The sequence below is a fragment of the Monomorium pharaonis genome, chromosome 3, assembly GCF_013373865.1.
Source record: "Monomorium pharaonis isolate MP-MQ-018 chromosome 3, ASM1337386v2, whole genome shotgun sequence".
NCBI classification, from domain to species: Eukaryota; Metazoa; Arthropoda; class Insecta; order Hymenoptera; family Formicidae; genus Monomorium; species Monomorium pharaonis.
This window is the reverse complement of record NC_050469.1, coordinates 2,255,779-2,282,901: the sequence shown is the minus strand read 5'-3', so window position 1 is coordinate 2,282,901 and position 27,123 is coordinate 2,255,779. Positions and strand designations below refer to the sequence as shown.

At 28.8% G+C, this 27,123-nt stretch overlaps 1 protein-coding gene and 1 long non-coding RNA gene across 6 annotated transcripts in view; both read left to right on the top strand.

Annotated features, from left to right (window-relative positions):
- Positions 1-21,728, top strand: part of LOC105831644 (FERM, ARHGEF and pleckstrin domain-containing protein 1) — a 55,361-nt gene extending 33,633 nt beyond the window's left edge. Inside the window, exons 12-21 of one of the 5 annotated variants that reach the window (XM_012671901.3) lie at positions 11,328-11,530; positions 11,650-11,739; positions 13,682-14,057; positions 14,832-14,941; positions 15,112-15,252; positions 17,056-17,210; positions 17,569-17,693; positions 17,806-17,966; positions 18,339-18,598; positions 19,370-21,728. In XM_012671901.3, coding sequence (XP_012527355.1) covers positions 11,328-11,530; positions 11,650-11,739; positions 13,682-14,057; positions 14,832-14,941; positions 15,112-15,252; positions 17,056-17,210; positions 17,569-17,693; positions 17,806-17,966; positions 18,339-18,598; positions 19,370-19,445 — 1,697 coding nt within the window. In that variant the 3' untranslated portion in view covers positions 19,446-21,728. Of the gene's footprint in view, positions 1-1,122; positions 2,003-11,327; positions 11,531-11,649; positions 11,740-13,681; positions 14,058-14,831; positions 14,942-15,111; positions 15,253-17,055; positions 17,211-17,568; positions 17,694-17,805; positions 17,967-18,338; positions 18,599-19,369 lie in introns of those variants that run through there. The other 4 variants (XR_003626347.2, XM_036285073.1, XM_012671904.3 and 1 more) reach the window with 4 other exon arrangements.
- A 2,007-nt stretch (positions 21,729-23,735) lies between these two features.
- LOC118644818 lies at positions 23,736-26,290 on the top strand. The gene is made up of 2 exons (XR_004962595.1): positions 23,736-24,498; positions 24,571-26,290. It is a non-coding gene; the product is annotated as an uncharacterized LOC118644818 (long non-coding RNA).
- Positions 26,291-27,123: the final 833 nt, after the last annotated feature.

The window sequence follows — 27,123 nt, the reverse complement described above, 5'->3', positions numbered from 1 at the left end:
TTGTTGTCACCCTTTACTTATGTTTGCGCGTATGTTGTCGACTTGCTTTAGTCTTATTTTCTGTAAAACGTCTATTATTATTCTTCTATTCATGGCGATTGGTCATATCATTTGCACGATCATTGACGTGAAAGTTTTAGCGCTTTTCGATGTTAGAACAGAAGTCCTTTATTTCTCACCCAATCTCGTAATACGTTGTAGTTGCGTCCGGAATGCATAATGCATCGAATGCAAAGAGATTGCATATTGACACGAAATATTTCCGTTCCTGTACGATGCATCGACTTGTGGGAAAAGCCTTTTGAATAAACGTCAGAGTCTAACGATAGCATACTTGGTCTAGGACACGCTGTTTACATCAATTGAACGTGAGTGCTACGAAAAAAGTTAAATGGAGTTACATGAAGAATATACATTTTATTTGTTACAAAAGTTTAGAGTTTATTTTCTGAAATGTCCTGAATGTAAGAAAAAGATTGATATAATGACGATACTAATATTTTCAGACAGGGTGTCCTAGGTCTATCACAGAATTCTACATTTACAGATTCTTTCATTAATTTTGAATTAATTTTTTCTTCTCAGAAAATTTTCGATAAAAGACGATTAAATCATCTTCAAAAACTTTCAAGTTTTATGTATTTTTACTCTGTGATTTGTATACGTTTATCAAATTTCGTTTTCTTTTGTTTGGCATTTAAATATTGATTGCTCAGAGAATAATGATTGGAAATATCTAGCGAAATCAGTTTTCAACGACGAATCATTCCTGAACTGGACACACTCCTTTATATTGTTTTTTCCTGCCCAGATAGCACTATGTTATCTAAAAGGTAATTAAAAGATGTCTAAATTTTTAGGTATCTTTTAGTAAGAAATTGTGTAATCTTTTAGTGGCAAAACATATACGCGTGAAAGTATTCTTAAAAGAACAAATCAATTTTTGACATTAAAAAGAAGAGCGCTGAATTGGCAGCCCTTTTTAATATTGGCAAATGTTTGGGTCCCCTAAATCACACATCATGAATGGAGTGATAGGCCTCGCACGATAGGCTATCGCATATACATGTATACATACATATACATATGTGCCTGGTGTACTTTACATATGCTTTTCGACAGGTGGTGATTACAATCGCTGGACCTACACTAACGGATACGTGAACTCGCCGGCCTGGCACATGCATTATCGCGTGAACCAGGTGCGTAACGTAATGGTTCACGCAACACCACGCACCCTGACTAATCGATTTTTACCGCTGTACCCACGTTGAACGGGAAGCCATACACCGCACACTGTTCAGGCTAAGAAAGTACCACGCTACGCGACAGTGGCTCACGCGAATAGACGTGCGGCCCAGACACGCATCAGAGGATCGCGAAACAAGATTATTCAGAAAAAAGAAAATATAAAAAAAAAAGAAAATGCAAAAACCAAAATCCTTAAGCGTACCAGCTTTTATTCTTCATCTTTTTGCAGTTTTCTTAGAACATTACGCTTTGCGATCGTTTGATTTTTATGCAGCACTTTCACGGAATTATGATTCTTGCGGAGGGGAGGTAGGAAACCGTGAAAACGTTATTCTGTCATTGTTACGAGTGTAAAATACTTATAAAAGGATTCTCTTTTGTTAAAAGAAAGAAGAACTCGGCATCTAACGACACACGGAGTGTTCAATATATTTACGTATTTAATATCATCAATTAATACCGTGTGTGTGCATACATACACACACAGTCAGTCCGTGTGTATAGAAGCGTCACGAAATTCTTTTTTTTTCTTCCTGTCAGTATTCTCAATGGACAAAGGATAGGCGTTTTGTTTATGTGAATCAAATATGCTCCCCTCTCGTGATTTCTTTTTGTTTGAGTTGGACTTTTATTATTTAGCTTCTTTCTTTATTAGCATGTTTTTTGCTTCGTAAATCCCAATTTGTAGCGAGAATTCCTTAGACTTTAGATGCACTTAACTCCTACAATCACGTCACAGTTTTATTTCAAAGATTCTCATCATATCGCTCGTGAGCTAAAAAAAGATAATCCCGTGCTATATAAAATCTATTATATTGAACTTTCGTCCTACACAAAATATTCACAAGTTGTTTATAATCTCGATATGCCCGCACTTTGCACTTTTAGATTATTACAATTAGATTTTCGCGTGTCTTAACGTGTTGTAAAGGAATTTCGCGATTTTCAACACTTTTCATCTAAATATGCTATACTTATGTAATATATATTTCGATTGTATATACGCGATGTTATTATCATTAGCTGATCATTAGCTATTCAAAGAATTTTCGTCATTATTTAATTTTTGTAGTTTTAAGCAGTTTATCCTCGAAAGTGTTATTTCCTCAAATTTGCATTAGTTAATTAGTTTGTGTTATATACATATATGCACACCTATATACATGCATACATATACATACGTACATACAGTGTTGTGCTTAAATAATTTAAATTTATTTGAATAAAGAATAAAATTATATATCATTTTATCTAAATAATTTTAACATAATATCACTGTTTATCAAACAATTTAAGATTTAAATGTTAACATTTATTGTTAAAACTATATATTTATATTTTTATCTAAAAATCGTTATTTAAAAAAAAAATTCTTTAAAATACTCTGACAAAAACTTATTAATTTGATTTGGATCAATAAGTAAATAAAACCAAAATATAATAACTCATAATTAGCAAAGTTTCTCGTAAAAATTTTGAAACTTCTTACATGTTTTGGAACAATTTTTACATTGTGCTACCGTTTTTTGATCTATGGAATCTGTCATTATCACTCAAAAATTTCTCCTCTTAAGTGATACTTTATATTTATTATTATTGAAAGTAACTTAGGTATAATTTAGACATAATAATTTGAAGAAAACATTTTTTATCTAAAATAAAGATAAAAAATATATTCTAATAATTTATAGATAAAAATAAGATAAAATCATTTAGATAATTGTCTAGCTAATTTTATAGAAACAACGACAAACACTATGTGTATGTATGTATATGTGTTTGTGTACGTGTGCAATATAATTTATTGTTTCTGCCTTCCCCTGCCTAGAGCGTGCGTAGAGATGTGAATTTTACTCATATGAACATATAAAGTTACAATAATCGAACGATCGCGATATATGGTACATTAATGGTACGCTACATATTTACAAAGAGCAGCTTCCCAAAAATTAAAAGGGACATGAAGTATCTTCCACAATAGCGCATGTCGAAAAGTTGAGAGAGAGAAAGAGAAAGGGAGAGGACATTCCTGAAACGATCCTATCGAAAGGTTGACTAATTTAAGCGGTAGAATATTCGCGGATTAACTACAATGTCTCTCCGCATGCCAAAATTGGAATGCCAAGTTTCGATCATTTTGCCACCGTTTTATGTTAGGCTGTGATAGCGAAATAAAAACAAAATAATTTATGTTCTTCATTATTATCGAAACGAATGGAGAAATAGCTAACACGATCAAACTCACATCTCTAGTTGCAGCGTGGTACTGAACGTATCTCCCCGCATCTCATTTACCATTATCACACGTATACAAAGTACATACACTAACACACACACACACACACACACACACACACACACACACACACACACACATATATATATATATATACACACTACATGTATATTTCTACGTCAATTATTAACTATTTAGGAACCTTTGGAACCATTACGTAGCGCCCCTGTCACGAATCACGAACGTATTTTGCCACCTGTCACAATGTCTCGTTATGCCCCTAATTAATTATGTGAAGTCCATTTTCAGTCACATCACCATGCTTATAATATTCAAGTATAATTCTTACCTCACAGCAGTATATATGTATGGACACCATAAGAGATCCTCAGTTCCATTCCTCCTCAATTTATTCGGAGCTTATATCATTTTCCAATAAAAGAAGATATATCTGTATCGAGAAACCTATTTGATTGAATAACTTAAATAAATCAACTAAATCTCTTGTTTGAATATGGGCAAGCTTTGATCGACGCAATAAAACTAGTTGGAAAAATTAATTCATGAATTGTTAATTGTATAAAATTAAAATTTTGGTTCATATCTTATTTAAATTTTATTTATTAAATAAAATTTGTGTGTGTGTGTCAATATTATTAAATTTTTTAATTAAATGTTTTGTTGCCAGTTTCGAATTTGAAAATAAAGAAAAGCAAATTAATCAAAGAATCAACTAAAGTTGATTAAAACTCTAAAGCCAAGTTAAGAAACCATTAACTCTGGTCGACTCAACTGTAGATATTTCATCTTTGCAAAATGTTGAGCCTCACGCGGCATTAATGCGCCACGCGTTCTTACAAGGAATTGCTCGTCCTCTAGAGGCGATATCATAATGCATGATGTTATGATGACAAATATAATTATTTAAAATAGAGACACGTTTGTCATTGATATTATAACTTTTTTTTAATAAACAAATGCGTGCAAGTAAAAAATTTGATTATTGTTACGTTTTACTTAATAATAGAATTTTGTTAATTTTTGTTAATTTTTTTGATAATAAACAAATTATGAATTTAATTAAGTATATAATTCAACAAAAATTTTGTTTGTTTTTTATTCAATCAAATGGATCTCTTGTTATGGGATAGATATAAATTCATATATTTCAAATATTATATCATTTTAATGGACAAAGTTTCTCAATTTTGTCTATTTTTAAAATCTTTAAAACGATTGTTAACGATAAGGACCAAAAATGCTGAACACTTCTTATTGTGGTGCTAAAAACTGAAATTGTTTAAATTTTCTCTAGTGTTTGAATAAGCTTTTTTCTTCTATAAATCTTCCAATAAATCAAGATACATAGGTTAACGTTTACTATACAAATATTCACGAATTTAGCAATAATGCTTGATACCTGGGATGAGAAATTTATAATTGATGGATATTAGTCCATGTCCTCTTTGTTTTTACTGTGAATTCTAAAAAATCGTCCTCTGTACTTCTCAATATTATATCTCGATAGTGGTTCAGGGGATCAATATATAAATATAACCCAAGCATGACAGGTGAACGACTGTTATGTATCGAGTAATCAATTACAGAGAAACTTGGAATAGATACATGTTATGAATATTTGACCCTCTATTGCGTCATGTTGTAGGCATATACAAAAATCCGAATAAATATAACATAAAAAAATATTCGATTATCAATATCTTGTTACAAGAAACAACAAATTTTTTTATAAATTAAATTTTCTTTTCTTTATTTTTAAAGATGACTGGTATCGAGATAAGTTATACAATACAGGGTTGATAATGATGATGATGATGACGATGATAATCATAATAATAGTAATAATAATAAAAATAATAACGTGTATTTAGGTTTGCTCTGAGATTGAAAAATTCAATGTAAGTGCGATCCAATCCATTTTTTTCGCAAACTACAGGGAATTTATAACGCCAAAAACGTTAAATCTATAAATTTACATATTCGACATTTAAATACATTTAAATATTCGAATATTATTTAAATTATATGTTGACATTTAAAATACAAAAACAGAAATAAATTTTGTTTAATCACTTTTGACTATTTATAAATAACGTAGATAAATCGAGAAAAATTTTGTTTTATTTTGGGGGGAATTGTTCATACATTGAATTGGCGTTGAAAGGTTTGTATTAAAAGGATATTCTACTTTGTTGAGTCCAAGAAAAGCTTATTTTCAAGAATTTTTTAGAAAAAAGCATAGAAGCAATTACTTTCATATAGAAATACTACTTAGTATTGATATTTATAGATTATATATGATAGTATTTTATTATCAAAGATTATCTACTAAATGATGTATAGATGATATTAAATCGAAAATTTTTTCTATACTAAAGTAATTGAGAGCCACTGATTTATAAATGATCTAAATTATAAAAAAATGTTTTAATTTATGAGTTTATATTAATTAAACTAGAATTAAATTAAATATTAAAATTGAAAATTGGCAAAATGACAGTTTTTTTAAGTTAAAATAAGATTCCAAAAATTGTGTCTCTCTTAATTTATTGGTTCGATATTTCTAAAATATTCTTTAAAGTAGATTTTTTGCGGATTCAACAAAGTATTAATACCTCTAACTATCTATAGAATGAATTTTGTTATAACCACGGAAAAAACTTTCAAGATAATGCCAAATATTTTCTAAATGATCTGTCAGAGAGAGAGAGAGAGAGAGAGAGAGAGAGAGAGAGAGAGAGTGTGTGTGTGTGTGTGTGTGTGTGTGTGTGTGTGTGTGTGTCAGTGTATAAGTGCGCGTGCTTATTTTTTACTGAAATATAGTTTTTTTGTATTCAAAAAATTCTACCGCATTCAAATATAATGCACTTACTTTTTTAGTTATGAGCATTAATATGGTCCAATTTTCACATATTTTGAGATAAATTTGGCCAATTGTAGATTTATAACGACATTAAGGCGTTCACTATCTGTTCTGAACCTCTTTCCATTCTGATTCGAATATTTATTGAGAATATCTATCGCATGTCCAAATTGTTATTTGGCTTTAAGCTTTATGAGGGATAACTCAATTTTTATATATTAAGCCAACAACTTTTGCTATGCCATCTCAAATTATAACATAAATATTGGACTTTTTACACCTCGATTACTAGTGTCAAACATTTTCATAAGACTTAATTGTAATAATGATATGAAGCCCAATAAGATTGCGAAATGTTAATTTACATGTACATTACTTGTAGTGTTTTCTTGTTGAAGCTATTATTTGTCTTCCAGTTTATATTTCGCTAATTTTGACATCACTTTTTTACTATTAAATATGCTTCGTCTCTTTCAATGTCTTATGAGACTAGCTAATAAAGGAGTCCTTGAGAGAATCATCGATCGGTAATCACATGTTATTGTCGTCCAACGTAATGTAATTTCGAGCTCGCTCATCTTCCGTTTCTGGTCTGCAAAGACGACGTTACTCGCGTGTCAACTGACTTTTACTTCAATTTGTGAGCGTACAAAATATACAACGTTCGTGTACAGAATGCCGTATCACTACTGGGTGTCCTCCTAGTTGTAGATATCTTTTTATTTGTACCATTTATATAGCTCAGCTATAAAAATCTTTTTTGTTGACCTAAAATTTGTCTTTTAACAAAATAAAAAGCGCTAAAAGAGGGGGAAAATTCATCAATTTTTGTTTTCTTTTTCTTTCATTTTGTCCGTTTTGAGAATTAAAAAACTCTTTAAAGTTTATATCGATGGTTGTGATATAATTACATACCCTTTGCCGTTCTTCTCACTTAGCCCTACGATATCTTTATCTAAGGCGATAATCGGTAGCGATGGGACACTCTGTATACGCACACACGCACACACGCATATGCATACGTAGATATATAAAATTACATACAATTAGGGCCCGATTTAGGAAATAAAAAGCGGTAGACAAGATAATTAGAGCAGAATACATCAAGGTGTCCGTCGTGTTGGCGTAAAACTTCCTCCCCTTGTCATTCCCAGTTTGTAATTTGTGTAACACTTTTTGATCATTTATCGATATACCGTACTTGTTAACGATATATATATAAATAAATATATAAATAAATATATATATATATACACGCATAAAAAATATATCTGTTTTACGCGGTGATTCCCCCGGTTGAGATGCGCCGTCTCGCCAATCGTTCGATATATCGACCGATTGTGTTCGAATGATATAGATCGAGGCACAATTCGATGGAAAAATATGGGGGAATTACCGACGTCCAAAGGACGAAGAGTGGTACTCCAAGCGTAGGAAATCTATTGTACATTGATTATTGATACATTAATTATGATAACAATAAATTATATACAAAGTCACATATCGAATCAGTAATTTCACTTTGATTTTTAAGATGAATACGTTTCGTTTTCTCTTCTCTTTTTTATTGAATATTTGTTCTCCCACCGTTTGCGTCTTTCGTTATCCATCGTGTGATCAGATTGACATTTAAATTTCGAGTCCGACAAAGATTGGAAAGCAAATATCGCTTTCTGTTCTTGCTCTTTTATCTATTAATTTTTGACGAATATCGAATGTTGAGTTTTCTAGTTTTTCTCTACTTTTTCGTATACAATGTGGCCTGTCTTCTCTTTTCCTTTTTATTCTTCATACCGTATCTCTTTGTCGCAATACCGGATTCGTCGTTCGACACGGATGACATTACGTGTGAGTAAGCCCCTTACAGTGCCTTATTGTTTTAATGGATATTATGATTTCTTTCTCTCCATTATTGTTTCACGATATTCGCTGAAACGGCACGAATTCCTGTTTTGTCGCATTTGCATAATTCGTAACGTAGAATCTGTACATATTCTACATTAGGGTACTATACTTATTTGGAAAGAAAGTAAATTCAAGTATACACAAAGGCCAAAGGAATATTTGTATTTTCAAGGATCTATTCAGAGATTTATGCAAATGTGTTATCGTTTTACACCACGGTTGCCAGATCTTGAGCGTTCTACTAAAAATCGATAATTGTTCTGCTGAAAATTGTCGAAGATCATCGGAGATTTGTGTGATTATTTTTCAAATTTTTAATTTTCTTACAATGCTATCTCTATAAAGCAGGTTAGATTTGACTCTTCTGTCAGGAAAAATCACTGCTGCCAAATTGTCTATTTTCTTATTTGCTTAAAACTTATAAACTTACATGTTTTTATCCAGTGAAATAAAGCATGACTGATAAAATCTTTCTTTAAAAATGGTCAAAATTTAAGAGAAGTTGAAAAGCCGGAATCTCCGGCCGACAACCAGAGACTTGGCAACCATGGTCCGCATTGAAAAAATGATCTTTATGTCATCTAACTGACGCAGAGATAGAGATGCGGAGTAGCTTATTCTATTCCCCGTACTATATCCATTTCTTTCCGATGTTTTCCTCATTATGTTATACGTCTTCCTCTTGCGGAAGAAGTCGCGAGATCGATCGGAGATTCTTTCGCTGATGAGAAATTTCCGTTTGCCTGCTGCGCGAATATCGCACGACCTTGCCACGATCCTCCTTATTTCCGCATGTGATTTGCGTTAATAGAATTAACGTAGAATGTTATTACATTATGAATTCTTAGCATTACTTACTAAGAATTCATAATGTAACATTAACTTTATCTAGCTTCTAATCAGCGTTTTATATTAGTTGATTACTACTTGGAGCCGTAGACTTAAAATTAGTATACTAAACTGTGCGTTTTGTACAAAAAACCCAAATTAGAGAGAACATGCTTTACGCCTCATCATTCGTACCTGGACAATCAATTGACGATCGTTCATTTTTTTTTCACCACACATAAAGATAGAATAGGACTTCAATAGCATCTATTTCTTTCTATTTTGGGTACGTGATGTCTTCACAATAGAAAAGATAGGGAATGCGCAGTCTAGTATACTAAGTCTATGTTTAAAGCACGATACTTTATAAACGTGCTTGAGCATGAATTTTCATAGAAATAAAACCGCATATACTGGCTTTGATGTCTCATTTGTTTATTAAAATAATTTACTTGACATTATTTGCACTTGCATCATTGCCTTTGTACCATGATCTGTGCAAAGAGGATAGATATTTTTTTTATTCTTAAATTAGAAATATTGCACGAATATCCTATTAAAGTTTTTGAACTTTTACAGCAAAATGTTACAGAGTTATATGCCTCTTTATTTAAAATGTTTTGATATTTATATGTGTCCATTTTAATGCCGCTTTAAATAACTATTGCTGATAATAAAATAAAAAAGAACGCTTAGAATAGAGTTTTTATAACAGAAATATTGAGAATTTAATCTTATTGAATCAAAAATAACGATTAATTCTTACGTACAAGTTTCTTAATTTCTATTATTACATCGAGAATTAATTATAGATTTACATTATATATATATAAATTTTACAAACTTTTGTTATTGATATACGAATAATTTTTCCAAAATTTTATATTACGTTTGAATCAACTATCAATATTATTTATTCTGTAAAAAAATGTAATAAAAAAAAACAAATATAAATAATTTACTGTTGCATGCATGCCTATAAATGTTTTAATTAACGGTGATCATTGTAACAGTTCATGCAATTTTTGAGATTCTTATAAAATGCAAAAAAATACTATAAAAAATATTTATCTGTTTCGCGCAAGTTACAACTTGTAATTTATTAATGAAATCAAAATTATTTTTTAGAATATTTTTAATGAAAAATAGATTACTTTGATTTTGTAATTAGCACCACATGATTTTTTTCTATATATGAAAAATCGAAATGAATTTAATGCATACTGAAAATACTACTTTTATTGATATTTAATATTAAATCTGTAGCAATATTTAAAAAAATAATTGTATTTATATTAAACATATATTAATAATATTTAAGAGAACTTTATGAAAGAATAATTAATAATAAAAATTTGTACAGGTTTTTTTGGATCCAAATAACATAAATAAAATAAAAACTATTGTTACTCATATACTTTTTTAAAAAGAACAGAATTTTGTTTTTTCTTGGAACTTTTTTGTAAAAGGAAGTATGCTGTTTAAATAATTGCTTACATAAGTTACAATTTTTATTTTTATTATTATTATATAAATAGTTAACTCTGAAAAAGTCTCGAAAATTTTTGCGAAAACGGGTTGTTAAAAATTATTTTTTATTGTTTTTTAACATTAATAGTTTTACAATTTCTTTCAGATATAAGAATTCTAATAAGTAATTAGTAAAGTTATTCACGCATTATCACAGTTGTGTTTTATCGTATTTTTAGAAAAAATTTTACATAACCAGGTTTTTTTTTATTTCTTCCGTAAAATTGAGAAAACTAATACTTCATTTTAAGTTATTATAACAATCATTTTTCCGTATTTTTAAAAATAAACGGAAAAAATTTAATTTTTTAATTTTATTTTTGGAAAATTAAGAAAACTATTTATAAATTAAAGTTTCCTGTAGTGCGTTGAGTTCGTATCAATATCTCTCATAATACTAAAGATTGATAGTACTATTTATTAAAAACAAAATAATCGAATATTTTATGAAAAGAAAAAATTTTTATTTATTTATTCCGAGTTGTAGCTTGCATGAAATAAACACTTTCTTTTTTTTTTAATTTTTGCAAATGATGCTAAAATTGGTGCAGATTATTGTGATGAAATGTGTATACAGGATTTTCGGATCTTATTTATTCTCTTAGATATTTTATTGACACTTGATTTTTTTTGTATTTTCTGTGTAGTGGTTTTTTTTCCCCCTGGAATTGTCTAACTGATATTTCTTTACAGATGTCCAAGCCGAAAAGCAGGAGATATCTGATCAACGAGAGAACAATAATTCTGTATATGCCGCTGAAGAATCGTCGGATAAACGGACAGCAAACGGCGGAGTCGAGGTGAACAATGCAAGTGTCATAAATTCACCGGATCTCAGCCCGGTAAAGAATGTACGAAATGGGGAGGTAGAAGAAGTAGAAGTCAGAAAAACAAAGGTTTGCATACGAATTTGTTATATACGAATTGACTATTGCTGTTGCTGTTTAAACATTTCAACGTTTTCAATAACACTTTGATTGAAATAACAATAAAGGATTATTATTTTTCTGTCCAGAGATGGCCAACCGATAAAGCTTATTACATAGCCAAGGAGCTTCTCATGACAGAACGGACTTATAAGAAAGACTTGGATGTTATTAATGTGGTAAGTAAAATTGTGCTTTATTTTAAAGTTGAAAAACATGCCAATTGAAATACGTCCAGATTAAAAGATAATTATCTTCTGAAAAAATAATTCAATTTTGTCAAAAAATTTTGTTAAATTTTCTTAAGAAATCATAAAATTTAAATAGAAGTTTTGACAAAATAATGAAAAATTCCGAGGAATATGTTTATTTACAATCTATTTCTCTGGATTTATCGATAAATCCAGAAAATAGAAAAGTCCTAATTGTACGATTTTAGAACTTTTCAGAAATATTACATTATTTTTAAAAAATATTTAAAAATCTGAAGATTTTTTACTTTTAAAATACTTATAAAATACTTTGTTATCATTTTATTAGAGCATGATTGAGAAATATCTAGTGGCGCCTTTTGTGTAATTTTTTTTTAATTACGAGAATTCCGTTATGTCTATCTGTCAGTGATTATATATATTCAGACCCTATTACAAAAAAATTTTGTTTCAAAGTAATGAAAAAAATACAAAAATCTGCATAATTGGCAGTTATTTTATAAAAGTAATATATTAGCATTATCTTTATTAAAAAATTAACAAGTCGTTACTTTTTTTTATATTAATAGAATATTATGTATGAATATCTGTAATAATAGAAAAATATCAATATTGGTATAACTTCTTAAAACAACCTTCCTTTATTTCATGGAAACTAAACATTGCACTGTATGAATACCGATAAAAAATATGAAAATCTGCATAGTTAGCAACGTTACTTTAAAAAAGTAATTTGGTAGCATGATTTATTTAGATAATTAAAATAAAAAAAGCCCATAGCTCATACATTCAACCTTTATAAAATAATCTTTTATAAAATTTGCTAAAAAACGAAATTTTTAATAATGAGAATAAAATGTTTACAAATCTTTCACAAATTGAATAGTTTAAACAATAGTAAATAAATTATTGATAATAGATCATTTTACATGTTTGCAATTTTCTAAAGTTATTTTATTTATATATTTTTTAAATATTTTCCTTGTATTACGATTTAAAACAAAATTACTATTGAATATAAAACGGTATACATCTCCAATGATTTCACTAATTGTCAAATTATATTTTAAAATAATTTAGTAATTTTATATTTGACACTTTATGATATAATTAGCTATTTGATTTGTGCGTGCAATAAGTTTCAAATTGTATCTTATTTATTGGTTATGATTAACAACGTAGATTATTTGTATTACCAATATTTTTATTTACGAAGATGATGGTTGAAGATGATGACTAAAGATGATATGATTAAAGGTCGAAATGTTTGCCATATATGTATATGTATATATTAAATTTATAATATAAAACAAGTGAAAGAACATTGGATTATTGATACACATCTATGCAATGCTAAACATTGTACAAAGTACTAATAAAAGTAAAGAACTATTCAAACTATTACTGTTACCAACAGACTATATATTATTGCATTACCATTAATATTACAAACAAGGAAGTATAACATCATTTACTTATGTATTACTAAAAAAAATTATTGTACAAATATTGTTACAATTTTTTTCCGTTTGTAACGATAATGAAATGTTACAAGTAACGCGTTACTTTCCAACCTTGGAAAATCTGTACATGTAAATTTTGATATTCTAAAACATTTTTATTTTATAATTCTAAAGAAAATTTACAAAATCTGAAAATAAAGAAATATAAAAAATTTTTTTCTAGAAATTTTAATATATATTAATTCTGATATTAATTCTAAAATTTTCCATTTTATAATTTTTGAAAAAAATAAAAAATTGCAAAAATTTTAAGATACTTTTTAGAAATTTTTACAAATATGAAATATTTAAAATATGAAAAATTCTTTAAAATACTATAGAGATAGGTTTTAGATTTTCGTCTCAAAAAAAATTTTATACATTTTGTGACTTATATTTATGTGTAGTGGTTTCGCGAGGAAATTTCTAGAGAAGCGGCATTAGAAGGAGAATCAATAATCTCTCTCATCGAGTTACTCGCCGATGTGCATGGACCTTGCCTCCAGGAAATGGAGGTACGGCTGACACGCTGGGAGAGCAATGCCCGTCATAATATCGGTGACTTTTTGTACAACACGCTTTTGAACATTCTACCTCTTTATGACCAATACCTGGAGAACTTGATACCGGTATTGGAGAAAATGGAATACTCCATACGAACGTCGCGACGCTTCGATCAACTCTGCCGTGATTTTGAATCACAGAAACACTGTTACTTGCCATTAACTTCATTCCTTTTGAAACCTCTACAACGATTGCTGCATTATAACAGTATTATCGATAGTGAGTAGTCTGAAATTGATTATCAAATTTATAATGTATACTACCGCTCAAAAATTTCAGCACGTGAGATTTTCTCGTGTTTTATGAAAAGTATAAAAAAGGCTTTAAAATTTTTTTTAAATGTGAGATAACCATATTATAACATTTTTTTAAAACTTTAATTTCAAAATTAAGAGAGAACATTTTACAAAAAATTAGTTTTTACATAAGAAGTTCGATAACATTGCGAGAAATTATCGTATTATTTGTTCTAAAAAAGTATTTTAAAGTTTAGAAAGCCTGTATTATCATTAAACAATCAAATCCGTCAAAATGACGGAAATTTCAGATTTGTAGATTGATTAACAAAAACTATTAAGGTGATTTTTGTTTTTTATTATTAAATTAATTATTTAAATATTAAAAAACTAAAAATAATAACAAACATGTAAAAAAATAAAAAATAAAAAATGATTGAAATTGTTCTGGTATTAAAATAATTTTTTGTTAAATTTTGTCGATAATGTTTCATCAAGCTTTAAAATTTGAAAAGTAAAAAAATACCGATTTTCAATTTTAGTAATTCAGCAACAAAATATCGTAGAACAAAACTAAAAGACAGATTCAAAATTTTATCTTTTCTCTTTACAATGAATTTTAAAACATCTACAATTTATTTTTATTGAATAATTTTTTCATGAAATGCGAGAAAAAAACTTAAGTAAATTGACATTTTTTGAACGATGGTGTATATACGCGATAATTCTTTATTTTCTCAAAGTAGCACTCTTTTAGGATTATTGGATCATTATCCAAAGGATCATACAGATTTCGAAGATTGTTTGGCAGCAAGAGACAGACTCGGTGAGACACTGCTCGAGGGACTCACAATTATAAATCAAGCGGTGAGAAAATTATTGCAATTATTATTACTTGATATAAGAACTTTTAGTAAATAAAATAAACGAAAAGGATTTATTTTTGAGTATACATTTTTTTAATTAATTTAGTAAAGTCGAGTATGATGATGTCGAATTTAATTAATTTTTTTTTAATTTGCTATACATCGTCATAGGAAAATTTGGTGCAGTTATGCGAAATGCAAAGAGATATTACTGGTTTCGATAATCTAGTGCAAGGAGGTCGAAGATTCATAAGACAAGGATGCTTACAGAAATATAGCCGTAAAGGTTTCCAACAACGGATGTTTTTCTTGGTAAGAAAGTTTCTGGTATACTTTTAAAAAGATACATATTTCTAGATGAGTCAAAACAAAAACTAGTTTTTCGAATTTTTTTTGTGAAAAACAGAAGTCGTGTTTATTTTATTGTAAAGAGCACACATTTTTTTACCTGACATTTAAATTTTATTAAAAAATATAAAATAATGTTGTAAAATAATAATTTAAATTTTTCTAAATTATGTTTGTAAAACCAGCATTCACGGTCATCACTGCTATTCCCACAGGACTCGTCAAAAATTAAAATGGCATAAACTTTATAAAAATAGAAACATCTAGTGATGTTTATAAAGTTGAAAAATTTAGTGCTTGAGATTATCATTATGGAAATATTGCGTTTAAAAATATAACAGAACAAAATTAACACTGGTTTTTCACTATAAGTTCTGCTCGTTTTTAACTTTGATAAAATTAAATCAAACTCTTATTAAGCACTAATTTTTATTGTCAAAATAAATATTAAGAGATTACCTATATAGGCAAACTTAGTGCTAAATATTTTTTGTGTCATTATTATCTGCATAATATAGAATAATATAAAATTTACACAAAATTTTAAAAACTGAACAAATTTACCTGAAATAAAGTTCAATTACAATTATTGCGTTCTGTTGCGCTGTCCCCAACAGGAATTTTAAAGCATGTAAAAATAAACATAAACAAATATTTTACTAAAAATCTCTTAATTCTCTCTTTTCGTTAAAATTTATTAAGGTTATTTAAAATTCACTAAAATTCATAAAATTTACTTTTTTATTAAATAATAAAATAAATTTAAGAAATTTTAATGAACTGACTGCGTCCTCAAACTTGATCGGGGTCGATAATGTAGTCATTCACGCACATCATTAATAAGATTTCGTATATATTTCTTTTATAGATTTGGAATTCTTTTTCAGAATTAAGTACACTTATTAATATCAATCTGTGAATTGGATTTTATATCAAGAAATAGATTTTAATAATCGAGAACGTAGGACGTGGATGAAGCCGATGAGGATGAGGAAGAGGCACAAGGCGCTCTAACCTCTCTTTCGATTAAGCATTAATTAGCCGGGCAAGCTTCTCGATATTCGAAAGCTGATCCTGCCGATCCCTCGATGACAATCTTCTCTTTCTCGATTTAGGAGCTAATTTACTCATTATACATACAGCCAGAAAATGAATAAGAAATTCGAAAAAAAAAATGGAAACTGAAAATTGTCAAACTGTTAGATACACGCACAACGAGAAAAAGCAACCGCATATCGCGTGATTCGCGCGTATAGCAAAACGTGGGCATTTATTTATGTTTTTTTTTTTACACGCTTTAAAATTCATATTGGAGACAGCGCGACAGAAGGCACTACAGAGTATCCATCTGGACGAGACAATGCATGATATTAGCATCAAAATTCGCTACAAACTGATATAAGCAATCTCATCTTTATGTTTGATATTTTCATCAGTCTGCTCTAATTTCATTTATTATTGTTTAAAAAAGTGTGCATAATTGCAAATCGAATCGATCAGTTAAGTCTTTGAGATAGAGTGGTCACACATTTTTAAAAACATGATTTAGAAACACTTAAATAGTAATGCTATCTTATATTATTTTTTTAGCAAAATTTAAATACCAAATAGAGAAAAATGTTCCTTTGTAATGGAATAAATATAATTTCTCATTCCATTTTTTTTTACAAAAAATTCGTATTGTTAGACTTATCTTTACTCGTTTAAATCTATTTCCTTAATTAGTACAACAGTATTTTAATTAATATCACGTGTTTATTTTTGTAGTTCTCAGACGTGTTACTGTATACATTCCGTACGCAACAACCAACGCAATGTTTTCGTGTGCATGGCCAATTACCATTAAAAGGAATGAAAATTCAAATTGCAGATAATAAGACTGGAACGGATTTTGCTTTTATTATTGATGGACAAGGAAATCAGTAAATATCAAACGCTTTGAATTACATTATATAACTGAGAAGGCTATAATAACATGCAAAAAGTGACTAGAAAGAAGTTGTTAAAAAACCATATCTTTATTGAAAAAGTCAACTAGCTAACTGATTTTATTGAAGTATGCATGCTATTAATAACATCCATTAATATGATTGTGATTTAAAATATGAACTAGTCCTATTAAAATAATATTAAAGTTATAAAATATTTTAAGAGTTAAAAATTGTATTAAATTAAAACTACTATTTTTTTCTATGTTATAATTAAAATTAAAAATATAATTACAAAGTGTTAAAAATATATAATGGACAAAAATATAACATTTATGTATTTCTTTTACAGATCACTGACAGTTGCAGCGAACAATGAAGAAGAAAAAGAGAGGTGGATAGAAGATTTGAACATGGCAATTACACAGATTGATGCGTCAGATGCGAAAATGCCATATTTAAATTTAAAGTCTTGTAGTATGTAACTGTTAAACATATAAAGTAAAAATATCTGTATTAAAAGAATTTTTTTTTTCTTAATTTCTTTATTGATAAAATATTTTTTCTAAACTTATTCCTTATGCAAAAGTTTTAGGTTCAGCCGATGAAGTGGGAGATGGTATAGGATTAGAAGTAGATCGTACTAGTTGCGGAGGTGCAAAGGCCTCGCAACGTAGCAATACTACAATTCATGTTTGTTGGCATCGTAATACAAGCATCAGTTACAGCGATCAACTACGAGCGTTTCAGGTGTGTTAAAGTTACCAATAAACATTTTTGGATACTGTCCTTGATTATATCATATATTTAAAATTAAAAGTTAAACAATGTAATTTAAGAAAATTATACTTTGATATTAATTAATTTTTAATTTTAGTTAGCTTTAGTTTTAATTTACTAAAAAATACAATAAATAATTTTACGTGGCTGTCACGCACATTTAAGAGATTCCTAACGTAATTTTTAATCAAGTTAATTTTTTAAGTTATAAACTTTAATATAATTAAACAATAATACCCAACCTTTTAAAAGACTAAAATAATAACATTATCTAAAGAAACTTGTAATAATCTTATCTAAAGAATCAGTTTTTTGTAAAAACTGATTTATGACATATTTCAGAACCAGCTTAGTGGATTTCTTTTACGAAAATACAAGAACAGCAATGGTTGGCAAAAGCTTTGGGTTGTATTTACTAACTTCTGTTTATTCTTCTACAAATCTCATCAAGACGACTTTCCATTGGCTAGTTTGCCATTATTAGGATACACTGTTTCTACACCATCGGAAAAAGATGAGATCAACAAGGATTTTGTATTCAAGTTACAATTCAAAAACCATGTGTATTTCTTTCGAGCAGAAAGTGATTATACTTTTGGAAGGTAAATATGCCAGGTCTCAAACAATGTGCATATCCAAACTTGAGATCTAAGATGTCTTATGTCCTAATTTTGAACATGTTGTCTAAGATATTTTTATAATTTCGAAAAAGTAAGAAGAAAATATTACAAAATATCCTCGAGCTTTGGAAAAGTTTTTGATTCCATCTTCATTATCTTTATATCATCTTTACTGTCTACAAAGAACTCTGCACTAAATATATAGAAAAATTGGTCCCGGTAAAATTGGCTGGGTTTCTCATATGTTGTAGCTGATGTGGCCTGATAAAAAAAATGAAGTAAGCACAAAGCTAAATAATGGATAGTTTTTTAATTACAACTAATCAAACATGAAAAGTCAGACTGCAAAACGGTCAATTATTTCAGATAGTATTGGTTTATTGGAAAAATGTTTTAAACAAAAATAATAGGATTTAAAAAATCTATTAGCTTGTGATATTTAACACTGTTTTTAAAAGACAAATCTTTTTTGGGTTAAAACTTCCTATGTGTTACACTTCTTGTGCGTGCATGCGTGCGTGTGTCACAACAGAGATAAGGCTCTACGATTCGTCACTTCCGCAGTATTTTTTTACTCTAAAGCCTTTCTGCTGAGTGTGGATGTGTGATGTGTGTGTGTGTGTGTGTGTGTGCGTGTACGTGTACGTGTGTAATGCAAATTAAAAACTGTTCCAAAGTTCAAGGATATCTTGTAATGCTGTGTTGTAAAATTTTAAAATACGAAAGATACATTGATAAAATTATATTTTTTAGGTGGATTGAAGTCATTCGAAGTGCAACTCAACAAAGTCATGTGCTTGCAAGTATGAATGGAAAAGAAGAGTATTAAAACTAAATGCTACATGCACAATTAATAGAAATAATAGTTGAGAAGAAATAGTTGTGTGTGCTTATGCGTGCGCGATTGTATGTATGTGTTAAGCTTGTGAAATTATGTTATGAAATATGATTTTAAAATGATAACAGAAAAGTCTAAATCTTTGGCCTTATATATAAAATCAAAAGAAAGTCATTATAGATGATATCTTGAATATTATATCTAATTAATCACATAATTTGCTAGAAGAGCAATTTATTTTTAATTACATATTTTTTATTCTTAAGTTTTCCACTATTCTGTTAATAATATATTGTATTTATTTAGAACTGAAACATTTAATCATATCTCTTGAATATTGTATTTTCAGACTTAAGTTACTCTTGCAAAGAATTTTGCAATTTTGAAGATGATTAAAAAATCATAATGCAAATAATATATGAAAATATAACGATAAAAATAGTAAAGAAAATTATTTAGAGATGAAAATATAAGACATTCTTTTTAAGTTGTAGAACTTTTGATATGTGTTGTATCCTTAATATGAATTTAAAAATGACATTACATAAAATAAATCGCCAATTAATGAGAATCTCGATATTATGTCACAAACTTATGAAGAAAATTATTTATAGAAAAAGATATATATGTACGTGTGTGTAAATATGATATTTACACCAATTCTACATATATTGTATTCATGTTTTGACGTTTTTTTAATAAAGTTTTTTAATGTTTTTTTTTTTCTTTTTTTTTCGAACGATATTTACGCGGATGAGCTCTCAATCATAGCAATATAGATTTTTTAAGGTACAGCTTTAAGGTACAATTTTTTTAAAGACACAAAGATTTTTTCATGTAATTTGCTCATATATAATTAATTGTTGCTGTGCGATTTTTATTCAGTATAAAATACAATATATAACATAGAATTGCATCTAATTTTACATTAATAATGCGTTTTTGAAACACATTCTGTTGTGAACAAAACTCAATGACAAAATGTTATATATATTAGTATTAATATAGGACCAATTTTATAATTAAATTCATATATGTATAATAGTTTTGAAAGACAATAATTATAATGTTTCTCCCTTTGTGCAATCTAACTCATATTTAAGCAAAATGCATAAAATAGGAGAATGTTTATGATCTTACTTATAGTAAATAACTTGCCAACTAGCTGCATAGAGACTGGAAGAAATTCTAGTGAAACTTATTTATCTGTGCGCGCGCGCGTGTGTGTGTGTGTGTCCAACAGTTTAATGGCAAGGTGGCAGCATCAAAATCACCTGGCCTTATCGTTAATATAACAATGTATGTGATTCTACAAATTATTGTAGTAACAATAATGATAACATCAGGAATGTCATGTAGGCCTGTATGAAAGCAACGGACTCGTAAGTGATGAATCGTGAGTTTAAATCCACATACCCCATATATACGGATTTTTTAAGTTCACAATTTTTAATGGAAGTCGTAGAATTCTTTAGATTTAGATGATGATATAGGGACTAGTACAGTTTTATCTGCTTTTCTATTACTATTAATTATTAATGATAACATCGCGAATTTTAATGATTACGTTTTCAAAGTTGCCAACAAATTGTTGACAAGTTGCTATTTAATGAAGGCATCAATTTGCCATCAAAAAATATGAAGTCAATTTTAATAGCAACACATAATTACGAGCAAAAAATATACGTTATCTAGAATAATTTTTACAATATATATTGCCACGCAATTATTTAAGTGGCAAAATTTATAATGCTTAAGCTGTATCTGTTTAAATAATGAATCAAAGAAACGAATAATCACTAAATTAATTGTTAACTTGTTTGATACATTTAGTTACTGTAGAAATAATGAGAATATTGAAATTTTGTTAATAAAATACTGTGCTTGTACTATTTCATTTAGTTATTATTATCGTTTACAATCTGTTTTTAAGATGATGTTGAAATAACGGTCAAACTTGATTGAGATAATGTAAAATCATTAGTGCACATAATTAACAAAATTTTGTATATATTTTTTTAATAATCTAAAAACCTTTTCTAGAATTAAAATGTCCGTACTAATATCAGTCTGTGAATTGGATTTTATACTGAGAATAACAAATTTCTTTCACGTTGCTCAACTTTACGTGCATATACGCCTAAATTTTCATAAAATGTCTTCGTCTCAAGTAGGTATCAAAGTCTAATTTTAAGAACTCGACATTGTTCCTGTCATTTACACATCTGGAATTTTGAATTTCGTCAATACAAATAAAAGATCTTTTATAACAAAGAATATTATTACTATGTGACAACTCCATATGCTATATTTCAAACTAACAGTAAGAAATGATAAAAGTATTGTACATTATGATTTTTTTTGTTTTTGACATATAGTTCATAATCCAGACTAGTAATAATATATATATTTTTATTCTGAATAATTTTCAAATCTGTAAAACCAATGAGACGAATTCGTAATTATTGTGTTTAATTGGTACAAAATCTCCAGCATCTCTTTAACAAGTTTGTAAATTTCCAAGTTGTTAAAAGTTGTTAAAAAATTAATATTATGTTGATTTATAATGAACTTATATTACTTTAACAACATTAATTTTTGATAATTTAAATTAATTATGTTAAATTATAAGTAACGCAACTGGAAAATGTAAAGAATATTAATATTTAATTATTTAACAATTTTAACAGATTGAACAAGTAACTAACAACGAACATAAGAAATATTTAATAACATGAAAGCGAAATAATAAATAGCAAAATATGAAATACAATAAAGTTTGTTTTTCGATTATTTTTTTGACAATGTTGATTATTATCTATAGTAACTTTAGCATAATTGATAGCATAAAATTTATTGACCAACTGAATAAATTATTTAAGCTATGTTAATTTAAGAAAACTTACAAATTCTGAGGAATGACTAATAGCCATAATTTTATATATATATCTTGCCAAATGGAGGTGGAAAAATAGAGCTCCAAGACCTAAGAGAAAAAATCTGTGTCTATCAATAAGTGAAATGTGCTATAAGCATCAAATCCATGCAATGTACGGATATGAATTTTGAACTGTACTCATGTTCCTCCCTCCAGAGCAGTCATCGTATTATTTTAGGTTTTTAGAGTTCACTCTAGGTGTTTTCATTCATCAGCCCCTCTATGTGCACAAAATGTGCACATTGAATCTATGTAGACAAATATCTATGAATCCCATAAATAATGTGCATGTCTTTTTGGGTCTCTTCTATATATGCTATGTCCACGTTTATTTGGTTGTTTCATGTTATATCCGTAAATTTTACAATTATATGCATTTATCTTTTAAATCTGTTTTATGCAAATGTGCATAATCGTGTTAACTATAAATGTGCAATATCACATATACATGATATAAATTCAAATAATTGATTTGATAAAAATTCACTCACCGATTGCTGTCGCTGCTCCTGCTGCTGGTGCTGCTGCTGCTACTGCTACATTCCTTTTCCGTTTTTGATTCTGAAAAGATAATAAATATTATTCCTAAACTCAAACACAAAAGTAGGTGAAGAAATGTATTACTTGAAAAAATAGTATATTTAATACCGAGTCGTTCCATGGATACCGCTTTCTGCTGACATCATCCTGCTATTTCGAATCGAACCGCACATTAATAACGATCGCCCGATACTTTATTCGGCACTCCCGATATTATGGATAATATATCACACACGAGTAAAAAGTAAACTGCGCTCGAGAATTTCACTTGACGCGATCGTTATATTTGAAAAAATACGTGAAAAGTACGGCTCGTCTGATTGGCGGAGGATAAAATATGGCAGAAAAGTGGTACAATGCGTGACGTCACGAAACGAAACCCGAAAAAAGCGCCAAGAATCGCAAGTCGAGGCACTGAACAGAAATAAAGTAATTCGCTCCCAGAGTTTTGTATCTCTGTATGATTGCGCGATGACTATATAAAGTTTCATTATTAGTACGATCGACATTCTACCGAACGGATTGCGTACCCTCCTCGAGCGAATACGCGCCCACGAAAACTTTGTCCGAACGAAAATCAACATAGCACGAAAGTGGCGTGACGTCACGTAACTTCGTGGAAACACAGGCTGAGGAAACCGTTTGAATGAAAACTACGCGCCGAGATACAACGAACGGAGACAAATTCGTTTCGAGAATTTCGTATGCTCGACTAGTGAGTGAATTTTTATCAAATCAATTATTTGAATTTATATCATGTATACGTGGTATTGCACATTTATAGAACACGATTATGCACATTTGCATAAAATAGATTTAAAATATGAATGCATCTAATTGTAAAATTTACGGGTATAGCATGAAATAGAACCAAATAAATGTGGACATGCGTGGACATAGCATAGAAGAGACCCAAAAAGTCATGCACATTACCTACGGGATTCATAGATATTTGACTATGTAGTTCAATGTGCACATTTTGTGCACATAGAGGCGCTGATGGATAAAAACATCTAAAACAACGCGATGACCGCTGTCAGGTTCCTCTCTCCAGACATCTCCAGAAAGAACCATTTTGAAACTTAAGTTTGAAAACAGTTTGGAAGCAATAAAATGGCTTTTCTTTAATTAATAAATTCAACTTTAGACTTATGTAAATATATAAGAAAGCACTTAAATTTAGGCAGGATTGCCTCTAAAATTTTTCTTTTAATTTTACAATTTTTATGAACGTGCACGCGCGACTCTATAAAAAGTAACGGGTAAGTTGTCGCAGTGCCAATATTGTGCCTTCGTTAAAACGAATGTGAATGAAAACTTATAAAATTTTAGTAGTAATAGGAAGCGGGGGCATGCACAATTGGACGTTTTATAAAATTGAAACTTGTGTGTGTACTGTAATCATTCGAGTGAGTTCATTCAGCCTTACCTGCATGAGTATCAATTACTCGACCTAGAGGTCATTTAGTAAGAAGATAGCGTTCATCAATGACCAAAATCATGGAATCTTTTGAGAGGCATGGAATAGGCTGATTCCACTTGTAAATGGAATGATAACGCTATAAGGTATTCTGTAGATTACCTTGACTAAAAGCAATCTATCATTTTACGAATTAATTGCCATTGTAATAATTGCAGCTGTGTAACAATCTCAAGGAATGACTCAAGAACAATGATGAGTGCAGAATGCATGAGAAAATAGCCATGGTATCAGAATATTAAGATCATCTCGATCATCACTGATTGGGCACAAGGGCCAAAAATTGAGTATAGCCTCTATCTGAGTGAGGAGAGTTGTTATTTTTTCATAAGTAAGTAAAACTTCTACAGTTTGCTTGAGCAAGGGCAGTTTTTTTTTAGGAGGGCATGGTATAAAATATTACTTCTAGATTAACAAATGTATGTATCTTTATACATTTTTTAGTATTAAAGCTTTCTTACAACCACGACAAGCTGTAAATAAAAAGTTTTTTAATTTGTTATTTTGTTTTATATATTTTTTTATATTTTATTACATTTTTGTGCTTTGTTAAAAATTCAAATTATTTAGACGTTTTATTTAATGTACATTAATTAAATTTGTTTATAAATTTATTTATAAAGCCTTTATCATTAGCAATCATTTGCCTATGAATGTATAACATACATAAGCAATTAGTTCTTAATGCAAACATTGTAGAGCGGAGTCATGTTTTCAACTTCGTAATGTGTTAAAGGAATGATTTGGCAACTTTAATCATGTTTTCTACATTATTGATCTCATTATCAGTTTCATTAACAATCTTATGTGATACTAGCCCATTATAAACTACTATCACTCTTATCGATCTCTAACAATAATTTCTCTCGCTCTTCATGTGTCAAGGGTTGGATATAATAGGAAAAGATTGAATATATACTTGTTTTCCTCGGAAAATATAATTGTAAGAGAACTAACAAGTGAATCTAACATAGAAAGGAAACGCAAACGAATAGGCTGTCCCTGTCGCTATCGTCTATTCACTGCATATTTCAATAACCTAATATGTATGCAGAAACGGAAAGAAAATATTTAACCGATTTTTAACGTAATCCGAATGTATATATGCAGACGTAATAATAATAATGATAATAATAATAAACCAGGAGATGATTCTCAAACGAGGTCCTACCTTTGGCATTCAAACCGATCGAGTCCATTGCACCTTTATGTAGACATAATTATAAGTTTTTTTTTTTAGTTAAACTAATTCTGAGTTTATCTTTGTCTTTCTAATGTGAAGGAAAGAAGATAAACTTTAAACTAAAGTGCAATCAATTGATAGTTAATTAAAAATATTTTTTTAGTTCTATCCACTTGCACGTGTTTTCATACATTCATTCACTTTATAGATTTTTATAACTGGTTATTTTAAATTTTTGTACAGTGCATATAGAAACGGATAGTTACATTAACATATAGAACTGAGTCGCATCGTTCCGTTACAGATCAGTTAGATAAAGTTAGTCTTTCTTTTCATGTTATACAATCTGCAACATTTTTTTTCTATTTATATTTATAAATGTAAGGAAATAATGAATAGTAAAACAAACGGATAGGATTCATAGTTACATCAGCGCATAGATTCGGATAGTTCTTTTTACAGATCAGTTAGATACAGTTAGTCTTCCTTTCTGTTTTTTGCATATACAATCTGCAATATTTTTTATTCGTTTCTATCTGTAAATGTAGGGAAAGAAACATATAATAAAACAGTTAGAAATGGATACAGAATGCATATATTATTCGTTTCCAATAGAATTTTTACCAGGGATATTAAATCATCAAAAATTGTAAATAGTGAAATAAAGAATTTATTATGATCATGCACTTTAAAAATTATTTTACACAATTATTTATTTATCTCTATATTTAAATTTCTTTATATTTTTACTATAAATTTAAATTGCGTGAAGGATATATACAGAAAAAAAATAATTTTAGCCAATAAAATGTGTAGTTGCGGGCTGCCCCGTAGGAAAAAAATTATGCAAAAATTACTACACAAAATTGCATATTTTTGTGTATGAATTTCTGCAGTTTTTACAGATTTTTATACAAAGTTTTTGCTTTCAAAATTTTTCTGCAGAATATTTTGCAGAATTTTATGTAATGTTTTCTGAAGTTCTTTGTCGTTAGAAAAAATTACATAAAATTCTGCAAAATATTCTATAGAAAAATTGTGAAGGCAAAAACCTTGTACAAAAATCTGTAAAAACTGCAGAAATTTATACACAAAAATATGCAATTTTTTGTGCAGTAATTTTTGCATAATTTTTTTCCTATGGGGCCAACTACAGATATACTCAATACAATGTTATTTGCTATTAATGCAAGTACAATGTTGATATTTCAATAGCATATATTATTGTATTGCATATCTGTAGCCCACAAATACACATTTTGTTGAATCAATTACTTTTTTCTGTGTGTAACGTTATGATTTATATTTAATTATTTTAAGTGTACGTTAACGTAGATTTTGATTTAGAGGAATGACGACTTTTATTATCAGACGACCGCTTGTGTGTGAGATTAATTCATTAAACATATATCTGTTCTCGCGTGTCATTCACTTTATGCTAAGTATGCAAGTCATAAATTATTGCGTTAAGGAAATATTAAAAAATCAGGTATACAGCAACAAATTATCTCGGTTGACTGTCGATTAT